General features: G+C 39.4%; 1 protein-coding gene across 1 annotated transcript in view; it reads left to right on the top strand.

The window, feature by feature from the left end:
* Positions 1 to 1,503: 1,503 nt before the first annotated feature.
* LOC142110934 (vomeronasal type-2 receptor 26-like) overlaps positions 1,504 to 14,794 on the top strand; it is a 111,670-nt gene continuing 98,379 nt past the window's right edge. The window contains exon 1 of the mRNA XM_075193787.1: positions 1,504 to 1,836. Within this exon, the coding sequence (XP_075049888.1) occupies positions 1,504 to 1,836 (333 nt within the window). The remainder of the gene's footprint in view (positions 1,837 to 14,794) is intronic.

The following is a 14,794-nucleotide window of genomic DNA, read 5'->3' as shown; positions in this document are numbered from 1 at the left end:
CTGTGTTGGTGCACATGCAATTATAGGAGTGTCCTTGCAGTTAGAGTAGGGACAGCTTAGGTAGGGAGACTGTACTCTTCTTGCTGGCAACGGTTAGCAGACATGGGCATTGACCAGCAAGTAAGATAACTCCACTGGTGTTAGCTGGGATTTAAGGATTTGCCATGTTAGACTAGCATGTCATAAGTATAGTCCAGCAAGGTTATACTAATTGCTACCACCATCAGTATAATTAAAAGGTAGAATAGTGTGACATAAATCAATATATTCTATCAGAGATCTGCTGTAACCAGACAGAGAGAACAGAGTCAGAGTTTTACAATTCCTGTAAGTGAAGTTTAGGTCAGTATAGGGGGTACCTCTAAGTGGCCAAATCGTTCCGCTATTGCATCTAACTCTTTATAGTTTACAAATATAGTAATAAAACAATTAAATTTACCTAGATCAAGAGCCTATAAGCTAATTGTGCCTGTGACAAATTTTATATTTTAAATTATATTAGCCATGTGTACATTGCAATTTTTATTACTAGTAATAATTTTCACCCATATGCACCCATATTACACACTTTAGGGGGTTCATTTACTAAAGTGCAGTTTTGTGAAACCTGTTTTTTGGTGATCGTTTTGGCAGTTTTTAAACAGATTGTGTTAGCTGTGAATCTGCTGGAAAAACATCAGAAAAACAGGTAATATTATTGTATTATATTATGAGGTAATATAAATATAAAATTATATTAAGAGCCAATAATGTTTGATTGGTAAAGGGGGAAATATTAATAAATGATTGGGGTGACACTTATTATTTCATGATGCTGCACCATTAATACTACTGCTAATGTGCATGCTGGAACTTGCAGTGCTACAAGCAGCAGTATCAATAGTGTCCTATCAATTAATTATGCCCACTTAATCAATAAATAATGACTGCCCCCCCCCCCCCCCCCATAATTCATAAGTCTATGGTGACTCCTCTTTATGTGTTGAATGGAAAGATAGCTCAAACAACATGTGGCTTTGGTTATCTAGACTATCAGATGCAGGTATAAAAAAAACCTGCCTTTTTTCTGGTGGTTTTGACTAAACCAGCAGTTTAACTGTTTTGAAATCCTCGACACATCACCATACATTGCCAGCGGTTTGGAGGGCAATGAGTGGTGGTTTCAAAACACCAAATTAAAAATACATTCTAGTAAATTTGCACCTAATATTGTAAATCACCAAGGTGTGCTGTGGATACATAATGGCATAGACCATAGACCAGTGCTCTTATATGGGTTACAGAAATCTGAGGAAGCTTCTAATCTTCAGAATGATTCACAATAGGGGGTGTGTTATTCTGTTATTCTTTCTAATGCACAATGGACACTGAAATGACAATATTAGAACAATCTGATTCTATATCTACTATTTTAAAAAGTTTATAATATGCTACTGCTTTATATATTACCATCCCTTGTATATTATATGTATGTATATTGATACTAACCTTGGCAGTTCTAACATGGTGAAATACATAATTGAGAGATATGTTTTTGTCCACAGTGTTCATCCCAGAGAATATCAGCAGCTCCAAGCTTTTATATTTGCCATTGATGAGATAAACAACAACCCGGATATTCTACCAAATGTTACTCTGGGAATGTATGCATATGATTCTTGTGGACATACAATGAAAATTATAAAAGATGTTATAGAGATAATGTCTGGGCACGAGTCAGAAGTTGCCAATTATGTATGTATGGGAAATAGAATATTGGCTGGTTTTATTGGAGATCTTCATTCTGAAACTACCTATACAATTGCACAATTACTGAACTTCTATGGATATACACAGGTAATTGCTGTAAATATTTTTCTGCAAAACTGTTACTGATTTACTGGAAAGTTAAGTTACCCTTTTTTATAGTTAAAATATTGTTTAACATGGGTAACCTAGTATTCTAGAAAATATGGTAAAGATTGTGAAGTATACAGTATATGGGGTTGATGCAGACTGGCACTCACAGCTGAGCAGTATAAAATGCATGCATATGCACACATGATGATATGGTCGCATCTGACACTTGCACTCCCTTACAGTTGGAGAGGCAGAACTGGGGAGGGAAGTAGTGGTCTAACATGTGCAACTGCGGCAGACCTGTCAGTAGCTGTATCTCTTGTGGCTGCTGGAGGGCAGGTGCTGATACATGCTGATGGTAATGACCAGCACCACTTGCTAGTTGAATGATTGTGGATCCAACGTTCCATCTGACAGCATTTCTTTCATCGCTCATGGTTACATTGTAGTATTTAGCATCTGTTTCTGTCACATTTTTCTATTTACGGTTACACCTACACAGCACTGGAGGTCTACAGGAGAATGTATTTCTTTTGATTACACAAGTAGCGAATACATTTCATTTTAGAAAAATAAATGGCAGCAAGCATTTATGTTAGGACATTTGTATTACAATTATGTTTGTGCTTATATAGTTAGTGTGCTATGATTGATACTTTTAAAACTAGTAATGTTATTTTTTTTTCTTTTTTTCTTTTGTGCTTTGGAAATACAACATGTCAAGATAGCTACCAATATGGGGGGAAACGCTGCCTGCACACTAAAATACCATTATTACGGTAATTTTAAAGCCGGCCTTTTGCTTGCAGCAACCTGAGCTGGGAGCAGAAATAATAACGTTAATACGTTTAAAACGGCGGTACTTCGGGAGCAACTTCATAAAAAAGTAAAACTACAAAAACCCTGCAGAGCATTTCTCAATCCAAGACTGTGCCAGCTCCTAGAAGATACCTGCAGAACATAGCTCATCACCAAACAGTATCTGCTCCCTGCAATGCATCCCTCCACCCAAAACATTCCCCACAGCTGAAAGACCACTGCAGAGCATCCTTCCACTCAACATACTAACCTGTCCTAAGAAATCCCTGCATAGTATTCCTCCCACCAACACTGTACCTGCTTCCAACAGTTCACTGCAGAATATCCCTCCTCCCGAAAAACAATACTTGCTCCTGACATACCCCTGTAGAGCATTCCTCCTTCCAAGACTGTGCATGCTCCTAGAAAAAAATTGCAGTAAATAACTCCCAAAAGAATCCTGCAGAGCATTCCTCCACCCAAAGCACACCCTGCAGCTAACAGACCCCATGCAGAGCATCCCTCCACTCAGCATACTAACCCCTCCTGACAGATCCTTGTAGAGCATTCCTTCCTCCAATATTGTGCCTGCTCCTAAAAGATACCTGCAATACATGCCTCCTCACCAAATATGGTTCCTGCAAGTGACAGATCCCTGCAGAGAATCTCTCTGTGCGTTTGGATTACACTATTGTGCAGTTTGATAAAATAGTTCCCGATAAAGTCTTGTTGACTTTATGTATCCTTAAAAGGTAGCTTAGGGCTTGTAGAAGAATGTAAGTTGCTCTACTGTTTCTTTCTAAGACACGCAGGCCCTAAAATACGATAAAGCTAAACTAAGAAAATATAATAGTACTGCATGTGTGTGTTCCAGTGAACACACAAATCTGTGAATTAGCAGCTCCACCATTTTGTGAGTGACAGCAATCTCACTCCATGATAGTGCTGAATCTGCAGCTAACCACAGGATATGATGTCATACCATGTCTGTATTGTGTGAGTGACAGCAATTTCACTCCATGATAGTGCTGAATCTGCAGCTAACCACAGGATGTGATGACATACCATGTCTGTATTGTGTGAGTGACAGCAATCTGACTCCATGATAGTGCTGAATCTGCAGCTAACCACAGGATGTGATGTCATACCATCTCTGTATTGTGTGAGTGACAGCAATCTGACTCCATGATAGTGCTGAATCTGCAGCTAACCACAGGATGTGATGTCATACCATCTCTGTATTGCACAAGGAACACATCCATTAATCCTTAATCGTCGTAATTTCATTGCTTTTTGGAGTTTGAGTGGAACAGTTTCAATACATTTTAGATTGTGTGTAACTATAAGAAACCTTAATCACACATGTTAAACCTCAAGGTTTTTTGTCTATGGAATTTCATAGCTTTTTGTAAAGTGAAAATATTTATATTTGTCAAATTCTATGTTTAGAAATTTGAAATCACCAAGCTATTCACTAGCTTACTATTACATACCACCCGCTGCCCACCAACATTTCTCTCACTTGCCACCCGGTGCCCACAAGCCTCTCATATTTGCCTGCATGACACAGTTATTCTTTTACATGGCACCCTGCCCCGTGCATTATTATATGCCATACCTGCTGCCTACCACTTTCTCTCACATGACATCCACTGACAAGCAGCTGTTCTCAAATGTAACCTGCTGCCCACCAGGTTTTCTTTTACATGACACCCTGCCCACAAGCTCATTAGAGGCATACTCTTTTCATCAGTGTTTCACACATATGTGCCCTTGCTGACCAGCTTCTTTTTCATATGCCACCTCCTACCAACTAGCTTTTATCACATGCCACCCTCTACCCAACAGATTTTCTTCCATATGCCTCTCCCTGACCATAAACCTCTAACATCAGCCCTGCACACCAGCTATTCTATCACATGCCTCCTCATATCCAACAGCTTTTCGCTCATGTTATCCCATGTTCATCAGGTTTTCCATCACATTCCACCCAGTTCACCAGCTGTTCCCTCACATTCCACCCAGTTCACTGGCTGTTCCCTCACATTCCACCCAGTTCACCAGCTGTTCCCTCACATTCTACCCAATTCACCAGCTGTTCCCTCTCATACCATCCCATGTCCACCAGCGTTTCTCTCATATACCAACCTCTGCTTTGCCAGAGACCCCTTCACAAGCTATAATCATTAATATAATCAGAATTCAAATGACTTTATTATCACAATATAATTGATCCCATTGACTCAGACTGTAGCTCTTCATTTTGATGTGGTCTTTCTAACTGCGGTTACATGCAGATACATTCAAAACAACTTCAATTACTTTCTGTGACTGGATCACTGTTAAATACCTTCTGGTATGAATTTATTTAAAGGAAATAGCGCGGGGCGCTTATTTATATAATTGCATATGCTCTTATTTTTTATATTATGTATATTTTCAGATAGGAAATCGTTATTTCTGAGACCAGGGTAGAAATTTGTTTTTTTCTGTCTTAACTAGGATATTCCTTATTTCTGATGTATATATCTGGCCTTTGTTTACAAATTCTTTTGTGTATTGGGATGTGTTTTGGTATGGAAGTATCATTGTTTTGGATTTGTAAGGTTGCTAGTGGAAACCTTCAATTTGGCATATGTGGAAGGGAGTCTGATAGCAGGAATTGCTAACAAAGTTTTGTGATGAAGTGTTATGCCTGCTCTGACCAAAGGCCCATCAGGGGGTGGTTACTGTGTGGCCTTTTGTCCAGAGTGAATTTAATATATAAGCGCAAATTTTGTTATCTTTGCAATGCAAGTAAATCCATGTTTGTGTAAATAGGGTACATCCTGATGCTAAAAATAGCCTGTGTCTGAACTGTATAAAATGAACTAGCTTGTATTTAAAACTTGTTATTCTAATTTTCATCTGACCTGATCACACTGGTACCTTCAATCAGTGTACGAGAGCAAATAAACATCTTGCTTCAAGACCTGCTTGAAAACATCTTCAATATTGCTTTATTCCTGTAATCTGCAGATTAGACCCAAAATCTAATCTAATCAGTTCTCTGGCTGTTTCTGAGGTTTGGACCCAAGCATCCATCCACAGCTTCCCTAATCCATAGTAAGAGGTCAGGAGCACCAGCCCAGGTATACCAGCAACGAGATACACTAGCAGCGTCAGTTAGCCAGAAGAAACCCGGTTCTGGATGCCGGTATAGGGGTCCAGTGGTGGCAGCTTGTGTAAGCCCCTCCTACTGCGGAAAGAGGGTGCATTTGGGATAAGCCCAGCCGATTCCCAGCAACAACAGCCAGGGTAGCATAGACGGTCCATCCTGTCACACCTTCATTTTCATATAACCTCAACAGAATCATGTGTTTTAAAAGTTTTAAAATTATAATCATAGTATTTTATTTCATACACTGATGGTAGATGCTTTTCGGTATCAGGTATCAGTAACTAAATCACGATAACTTCAGCAACATTCATCATCATCAACATTCATTTATATAGCGCCAGAAAATTCCATAGTGCTTTACAATTGGGAACAAACATTAATAAAACAATACTTGGTAATACATACAGACAGAGAGGTAAGAGAACCCTGCTTGCAAGCTTACAGTCTATGGGACAATGGGAGTAGGAGTAACTTGCAATGAGAATAACATGTTTGTTCTTATTATAATACTTATTGATGTCCTTTGTAATATTTAGTATTTCTGATAATGTGAATGTATTAAAAAAAAACATTTTATGTAATCTTGCCTAATTGACTTATATTTTGTTGTTAAATGTATGGTCTATTAAAGTAATTCTATCGTTTTCTAATAAGCATTGCCCAATCGATTGTATTGTGTTTCCAACGCACAAAGTAATTTATTTTAGCAGATGCAAAGTTTAACAGTTCAATACATGATTATAATATAATACAGTACAGTACAGCCAATACCAAAGGATAAATACATACCGCTGCGTTCGCATGAGTTCCCACGGGTACCAGTGAACAGTAGTTCAATCCAGAATACTGTGGTCAGAGAATGACTGAAAAATCAGTAGGAGCACAGCTATATTATATACACTCAGTGTTACAGTGAGAACAATGGAGATGGTGTGGCTTGCTTCTATTGGTCCAGGTATCAGGAAGGTCCAGGGGGTTGCAGATCATAGGCTAGTTCAAACTAAAGAATCCAAACGTGGGGGTCATCTCTCCAGGGGATGTGCTCCAACTTCCCGCCAAGACTCCAGTTTCAACTAGTCCATTAGCATTTTATCATTAAAGGTTTATTCCCTAACATCAATAACTATAGTATGCAATGTGCGATCTCTTCGCCGAATGAACCGGACAGCTGCTGATGAATAGGGGATTAAAATATAGGGGATATCAGACATGACACCTTTCCTGTAACCTGAACTTTAAATAACACTAAAGTGTACATATAATCAATATATATAAACTAATAATAAACTAAATACTATCTGCTCCTAAATCACTGTATAACGGAACCAATATGAATATGAATTATATAAATAACTAAATGTTGTAATGCGAGTGTGTGCGTGTGTATTTTACCGTGCGATCGCAGTATGTCATGTGTAGCGTTGCATACTTAGTGCAATCGCACAATAAAACAATATTAACCAATATACTTTCGTTCATCCAATTATACGACTTTGACAGGTCCTATATAAGTATATTTGGTCCTATATAAATATATGTGGTCCTATATAAGTTTTATGGTCCTATATAAGTATGTATGGTCCTATTTAAGTATATGTGGTCCTATTTAAGTATATGTGGTCCTATTTAAGTATATGTGGTCCTATATAAATATTTACGGTCCTATATATGTATGTGTGCTCCTATATAATTATGTACACGCCTATAAAAGTATGTACACGCTTATACAAGTATGTACGCTCCTATATAAGTGCACTTGACACTAAAAAAGGAAGAAAAACTCGCTAAATCAATGGATTTGCTACTGCCCAACTAAAAAGCAAATAAAAAAGATTCATTGAGAAAAATGAGTGCTACGTATTATTATAAGAAGTAATATTGTGTATATGGCAGAATTTATAATCAAGACAAAGGATTGGATTACTTAAAACATTCTTAATATATTACATACAACATATCAGTTATCAGTTATAAAACATACTGAACCATGTGCATTAAAATCAATATTAATTTCACACATATAGAGACCTTATTTTTATATATACTGATCAGCCACAACATTATAAGCACTGACAAGTGAACTGAATAACATTAATTATCTTGTTATAATGGCACTTGTCAAGGGGTGGGAGATATTAGGCAGCAAGTGAACAGTCAGTTCTTGAAGTTGATGTGTTGGAAGCAGGAAAAATGGGCAAGCGTATGGATCTGAGGAACAGGGCCAAATTGTGATAGCTAGACGACTGGGTCAGAGCATCTACAAAATGGCCGGTCTTGTGGGGTGTTCCTGGTATGCAGTGGTCAGTACCTACCAAAAGCGGTCGAAGGAAGGACAACAGGTGGAACCAGTGACAAGGTCATGGGAACGCAAGGCTCATTGATGCCCGTGGGGAGCGGATGCTATCCGGTCTGGTCCAGTCCCACAGAAGAGCTACTGTAGCACAAATTGCTTAAAAAGTTTAATCTGGGTGTGATAGAGAGGTGTCAGAACACACAGGGCATCACAGCTTGTTGCGTAGTCACGCATACACAGGCATTCATGTGGATGTTACTTTTACACGTACCACCTAGATAAACATTGTAGCAGACCAAGTGGAGCACTCTAGGCTGGGGTACATTACCGTATGTGTTATTTTTTAGCTCTGCTCCGAAGAGCAGAGCTGAACAGCACATGTGTGGAGGGATCATATGGTCCCTCCCTCTCACATGCTCCATCACTTCATCAGATATGTTTGTGCACATGCCCATGGTTTTTGGATGGCGCATGCACACATGGGCTTTCAAGCCTGCTGCAGATCGCATATGTCACCGGGAGAGAAGAGACAGTGAAAAAGATGAGTTTGCAGAAACAGCAGTTTTTGGTGACTGCTGTTCCTAATGAACATTTTTCATCAATACTCATGATATGTTAATTCTTATCTTTGCAATAAGGATTGAAATGGATCGCGTTCAAAATGTATTTAATAATATACACTATAGGACAAAAGTAATCAGACGCTTGAGCATTACACCAACAGGGACTCTAATGGCATTGTATTCAAATACATATACTTTAATAAGGAGTTAGTCCCCCTTTTGCAGTGATAACAGCTTCCACTCTACTTGGAAGGCTTTCCACAAAATGTTGGAGTGTTTCTGTGGGAATTTCTGCCCATTCATTCTGTAGAGCATTTATGAGGTCAAGCACTGGTGTTGGACGAGAAGGCCTGGCTCACAATCTCTGTTCAGGTCATCCCAAAGGTGTTCGATAGGGTTGAGGTCAGGGCTCTGTGCGGGTCAGTCAAGTTCTTTCACACCAAACTCATCAAACAATGTCTTTGTAGTCCTTGCTTTATGCAATGGGGCACAGTCATGTTGGAATAGAAAAGGGCTTTTCTCTAACTTTTGCCACAAAGTTGGAAGCATAGCATTGTCCAAAATGACTTGGTATGCTGAAGCATTAAGATTGCCCTTCACTGGAGATAAGGGACCTAGCCCTAACCCTGAAAAACTGTCCCATACAATTATCCCTCCTCCAACAAAATTCACAGTTGACATAATGCAGTCAAGCATGTAAAGTTCTTCCAGCATCCATCAAATCCAGACTCGCCCATCTGACTGTCAGAGAGCTGTGATTCATCACTCCACAGAACACGTTTCCACTGCTCCACAGTCCAGTGTTGGTGATGTGCGGCTTGCATGCAGCTGCTCGACCATGTAAACCCATTCCATTAAGCTCCCGCTGCACAGTTTTTGTGCTTACATTAATGCCAGTGGAAGTTAGGAACTCTTCAGCTATGGAATCAGCAGACCATTGGTGACTTTTACGCACCATGTGCCTTAGCAGTCGTTGACAAGAAAGAAAAGAAGAGAAGAATGTGCAAATGACACCCTAATTTACGAATAGTTGTAATTTAATTACAGTTAAAATCGCTATATTGTAACAGTTCTACATAGGCCTATGTACAAAGAGGAGGCCTAACACTACCTCCGTTGAATTGCTGCATTTGACACCTTATATTAACTATTTAACATCTAACAATTTTAGCGCCAGAGATTTGTAGTTTTTTTTAGCAGTCATTGACCCTGCTCTATGATTTTACGTGGACTTCTGCTTCGTGACTGAGTTGCTGTTGTTCCTAAACGCTTAAACTTTCTAATAATATCACTTACGGTTGACCGTGGAATATCCAACAGGGATGAAATTTCATGAACCGTCTTATTGCAAAGGTGGCATCCTATCACAGTACCATGCTTGAAGTCACTGAGCTCTTCATAACGACCCATTTTGTATCACAAATGTTTGCAAATGGAGACTGGATGGCTAGGTGCTTGATTTTATACACCTCTGGTAACGGGTCTGATTAAAACACTTCAATTCAATAATTGTCAAGTGTGGCCAAATACTTTTATCCCTATAGTGTATATGGACCTAGGGTGTTTAGAATATCAAAGTTAAGATCAGAAATCTGAAGCAGCCACAAATTAATTAGTGGCACAATTTTTTAGTTTATTTAATCCATCCCTTCTACATAATTATGATAAGGATAGAACCCAGATTATACATTGAGGATTCCTGAAACTAAATATATACTAATTCTAAACCTTGAAAGTGATCATTTGACTAAATAGACTAGTTGTATTGTAATTACTATTAAAGTTGGAATCATCAAAGCCTATACAGATTAATGCCTTATTGTCACGAATCAATGTAGGAATACATCTAAGGAGCCATGAATAAGGTGAAAAACACACACAGGGCCTGAGTCATTAAGGCAAAAAAAGAGTAAATGTTCTCTGGGTCAAACCATGATACATTGCAAGGGGTGCAAATTAGTTTATTATTTTGCACATAAGTTAAATACTGGCTGTTTTTTCATCTAGCACACAAATACTTAATAACTTTATCACTACACTGAAATTTAAAGTTGATCTAGGACATGCCCTACCCCAACAATAAATCTGTCCCTACATTTTAAATTTACCTCCCCCTCCAATGCAACATTGTTTTGCCCAGGTGCAAATGTTACTCCTTTTTTATGCTTTGCTCTCCTTAATGACTCAGGCCCACAATGTTTATTACTGAAGTGTCTGAACAGATGATGAAATAATGAGCTTGCAGAAATTATCAGATATACAGCAGTTGCAGGTAAACGGGAGGTGTGGAAAGATTCCAGGCAGCAAGTACAGGGAAATACACAGGTAAGTAGCAGGTTCACAAAGGAAACAGGTCAGCAGAATGTATGTTGATATCCCAATGCAGCATAAACACAGGAGCACAGCAGGAGGAAGTAACCACAGGGTGTAACATCAATAACCAGCCATGTGTGCTGGGAGTGACAGGTATATATAAGGGAAATGAGAACACACCCAGGTGCATGGGATAATAGGAGAATGGGTTAACCCCTAGTGCAAACATGAAAGGCACAATAGCAGCACCTCTGGAGATCAGAGGTACTGCTGCAAATACACACTAATAAAGTCTAATAGTCCAGGAGGCAGGAGCTGCCAGGCAAAGCAGTATGTACTGCAAGGGGCTTGCAGGCAGATCCTGACACTTCTGCATTGCAGAACTGAACGCAATATTACAGTGATCCCTTTTAATGTGTTTCCAACATAAATGTCAACTGGTTTTATTACTAAAGCAGGAAGTTGCCTTATGACACCAGTCTGAGACAATTTAATGATTTCACCATGTACTACATTATATGTATTGCTGTTTATGCTAGATGAGGTCTATTTTAATTAGCAACAATTATATGGAACTTTGTGCCGAGATATGAGCTAGTTCATTAACCCTTTGTATGTATTATACTATTTCCGAAAGTATCAGCCTCTGTGTGCAATCATCAGCACTTGTAACGTTGTATATAGGATCTGCCAACACAGACAGGCTCAGACCCCTGTACACTGTACCCTTACCCCCATGCTGCCGTACATTGCACTAGGGGTGTGCACCGGGCACTTTTAGGGTTTTGGGTTTTGGGTTCTGATTAGCTTGAGGTTTTGGGTTCTGATTTGTTTTGCCAAAACACCTGACGAAAGGTTTTGGTTCTGATTTCGGGTTTTGGGTTCTGATTTATTTTTAAAAAAGCATCAAAAGCGCTAAAATCCTTTCCCCCCCCCCCACTCCTACGCTATTATTAACCTCAATAACATTCAATAACAATCATTTTCACTAATTTCCAGTCTATTCTGAACACCTCACACCTCACAATATTGTTTTTAGTCCAAAACGTTGTACCGAGGTAGCTTTCTGGACTGCGTAGTGGAGTGGGCCCGGTACCCAATTTGGTACCGGGGCCACAATACCTCCGCCTTCAAATGGTCTCAATTCCACTGCACAGCTGCCTGCTCCTACATCCTCTGCAGCATATACAGGGTGTAATTCGAGCACGTCAATACCTCTTGTTTTTGACATTGACAGGTCATTTTCATTAATTTTGGATTTGGCAGCAACAGTCAACGTTTTTTAATATCTGTTACGCCTCTATCTGGACTGCGTAGTGGAGTGACCCCGGTACCCAATTTGGTACCGGGGCCACAATACCTCCTCCAACCATGGTACAGAGCATTCATCATTGAGATCCCATCAAGTATGTAAAAGACAGACAGGGTCGAAGTGTTATTTGTTGACTTTGGGAACAAAAAAACTGTCCCTGTTGCAAATCTTCGTGCAATGAAGAGTGACTTTTTCATTTAAAGGCTCAAGCTTTCAAGTGTAGTGTTTATAAGTTATAAACACTACAGTAGTTCTAGCATGTCAATACCTCTTGTTTTCGACGACCATGGTACAGAGCATTCATCATTGAGATCCCATCAAGTATGTCAAAGACAGACAGGGTCGAAGTGTTATTTGTTGACTTTGGGAACAAAAAAACTGTCCCTGTTGCAAATCTTCGTGCAATGAAGAGTGACTTTTTCATTTAAAGGCTCCAGCTTTCAAGTGTAGTGTTTATAAGTTATATTATACTTTTGGTTTAATTTGTTTAATTTGTTTTAATTTTGTTTTACTTTGTGCTTATGGCAAATGACTGTTGAACGGTCAAATAATGCCAAAAAAAGAGTTGCAAGATGGAATTGTCCTTGGGCCCTCCCACCCACCCTTATGTTGTTGAAATAGGACATGCACACTTTAACAAACCAATCATTTCAGCGACAGGGCCTACCAAACAACTGTGGCTGAAATGATTGGTTTGTTTAGGGCCCCACACCAAAAAAGCTATTCATCTCTCCCTGTAGAAACTAAACAGGCTCTACTGAGGCAAGATGTCATCCTCATCCTCTGATTCCTCTCCCCCTTCAGTGTATACTTCCTCATCCTCACACATTATCAATTCGTCCCCGCTGGACTCCACAACCACAGGTCCCTCTGTAGTATCTGGAGGCCAGTGCTGTACTTGATTGAGGAATTGATAATTCATTTTTATGAACATCATTTTTTCAACGTTCTGCGGAAGCAACCTCCTTCGCCGCTCACTTACCAGGTTCCCCGCTGCACTAAAAACTGTTTCCGAATACACACTGGAGGGGGAACAACTCAGGTAAAATAGAGCCAGTTTGTACAGGGGCTTCCAAACTGCCTTTTTTTCCTGCCAGTAACAATATGGACTGTCTGACATGTCTATTTGGATGGTGTCAGAAAAATAATCCTCCACCATTTTTTCTATTGTGACAGCATCCAATGCAGCGACAGTAGACATGTCTGCAATGGTTGGCAGGTCCTTCAGTCCGGACCAGATGTTGTCTGCATCCCCGCTAGCGGGTCTTTTAGGAAAACTGAGTTTTTTCCTCGCAGCCACAGGTGTGGAAGAATATGAAGGTGAAGCTGTTGGCATGTCACGGTCCTCTTCAGAGGACAATTTCCTGACCAGCAGGTCTTTGCACCTCTTTAGAATTGTGTCCGCCGGAAACAGAAACACAACATACGCTTTAAACCGAGGATCAAGCACGGTGGCCAGAATGTATTCCTCTGACTTTAAAAGAGTGACCACCCTCGGATCCTGGCAAAGCATACGAAGGGCTTCATCCACAAGAGCTACATGCTTGGTGGAATCGCAATGGTTTACCAGCTCCTCCCTCACTTTCTCCAGCTGCTTCTGCAACAGCCTGATCAGGGGAATCACCTGACTCAAGCTGGTAAATGTAATATAGATTGCAGTACCTATTCTCTGGAACTGCTTAAAGAATGAACGTAGTAAATGTAATATAGATTGCAGTACCTATTCTCTGGAACTGCTTAAAGAATGAACGTAGTAAATGTAATATAGATTGCAGTACCTATTCTCTGGAACTGCTTAAAGAATGAACGTAGTAAATGTAATATAGATTGCAGAACCTATTCTCTGGAACTGTTCAAAAATTTTACGTAGTAAATGTAATATAGATTGCAGTACCTATTCTCTGGAACTGCTTAAAGAATGAACGTAGTAAATGTAATATAGATTGCAGTACCTATTCTCTGGAACTGATTAAAGAATGAACGTAGTAAATGTAATATAGATTGCAGTACCTATTCTCTGGAACTGATTAAACAATGACCGTAGTAAATGTAATATAGATTGCAGTACCTATTCTTTAGAACTGCTTAAATATATTTTTTTTATTAATTTTGTATAGTTTTTAAAATATTTTTTTTTTTAATTTTGAAGAGATTTTAATAATTATAAAATTTTTATGGACTTTAATAGTTGCATAACTGCTGTTGGATTGCACACAGTCAGACGATCAGCAATATGTACAGTGATAATGACACTAATGACAGTGCCTGTTCTCTTATGTTAAATAACAATTACTAATGATACAAATTTAGCAGATTCTCACCTACTTTGTCCTCCCCCAGCTGCCAGACTCTCCCTGTCACTAATATGCTCCACGTAGCTGATTTATATTACTTAGTTTTAGCTCTCTGTTTAGTTTGCTGTTCTTCTCTGCCTTGGGAGAGGGGGAGGGCAGGGCCATCTTTTCCATTGGGCACAATGTGCAGGTGCCCAGGGGCCCCACGGGCAAGGGGGCCCC

The sequence above is a fragment of the Mixophyes fleayi genome, chromosome 1, assembly GCF_038048845.1.
Source record: "Mixophyes fleayi isolate aMixFle1 chromosome 1, aMixFle1.hap1, whole genome shotgun sequence".
NCBI classification, from domain to species: Eukaryota; Metazoa; Chordata; class Amphibia; order Anura; family Limnodynastidae; genus Mixophyes; species Mixophyes fleayi.
The sequence above is the reverse complement of the archived record's forward strand: the minus strand, read 5'-3'. Positions and strand labels throughout refer to the sequence as shown.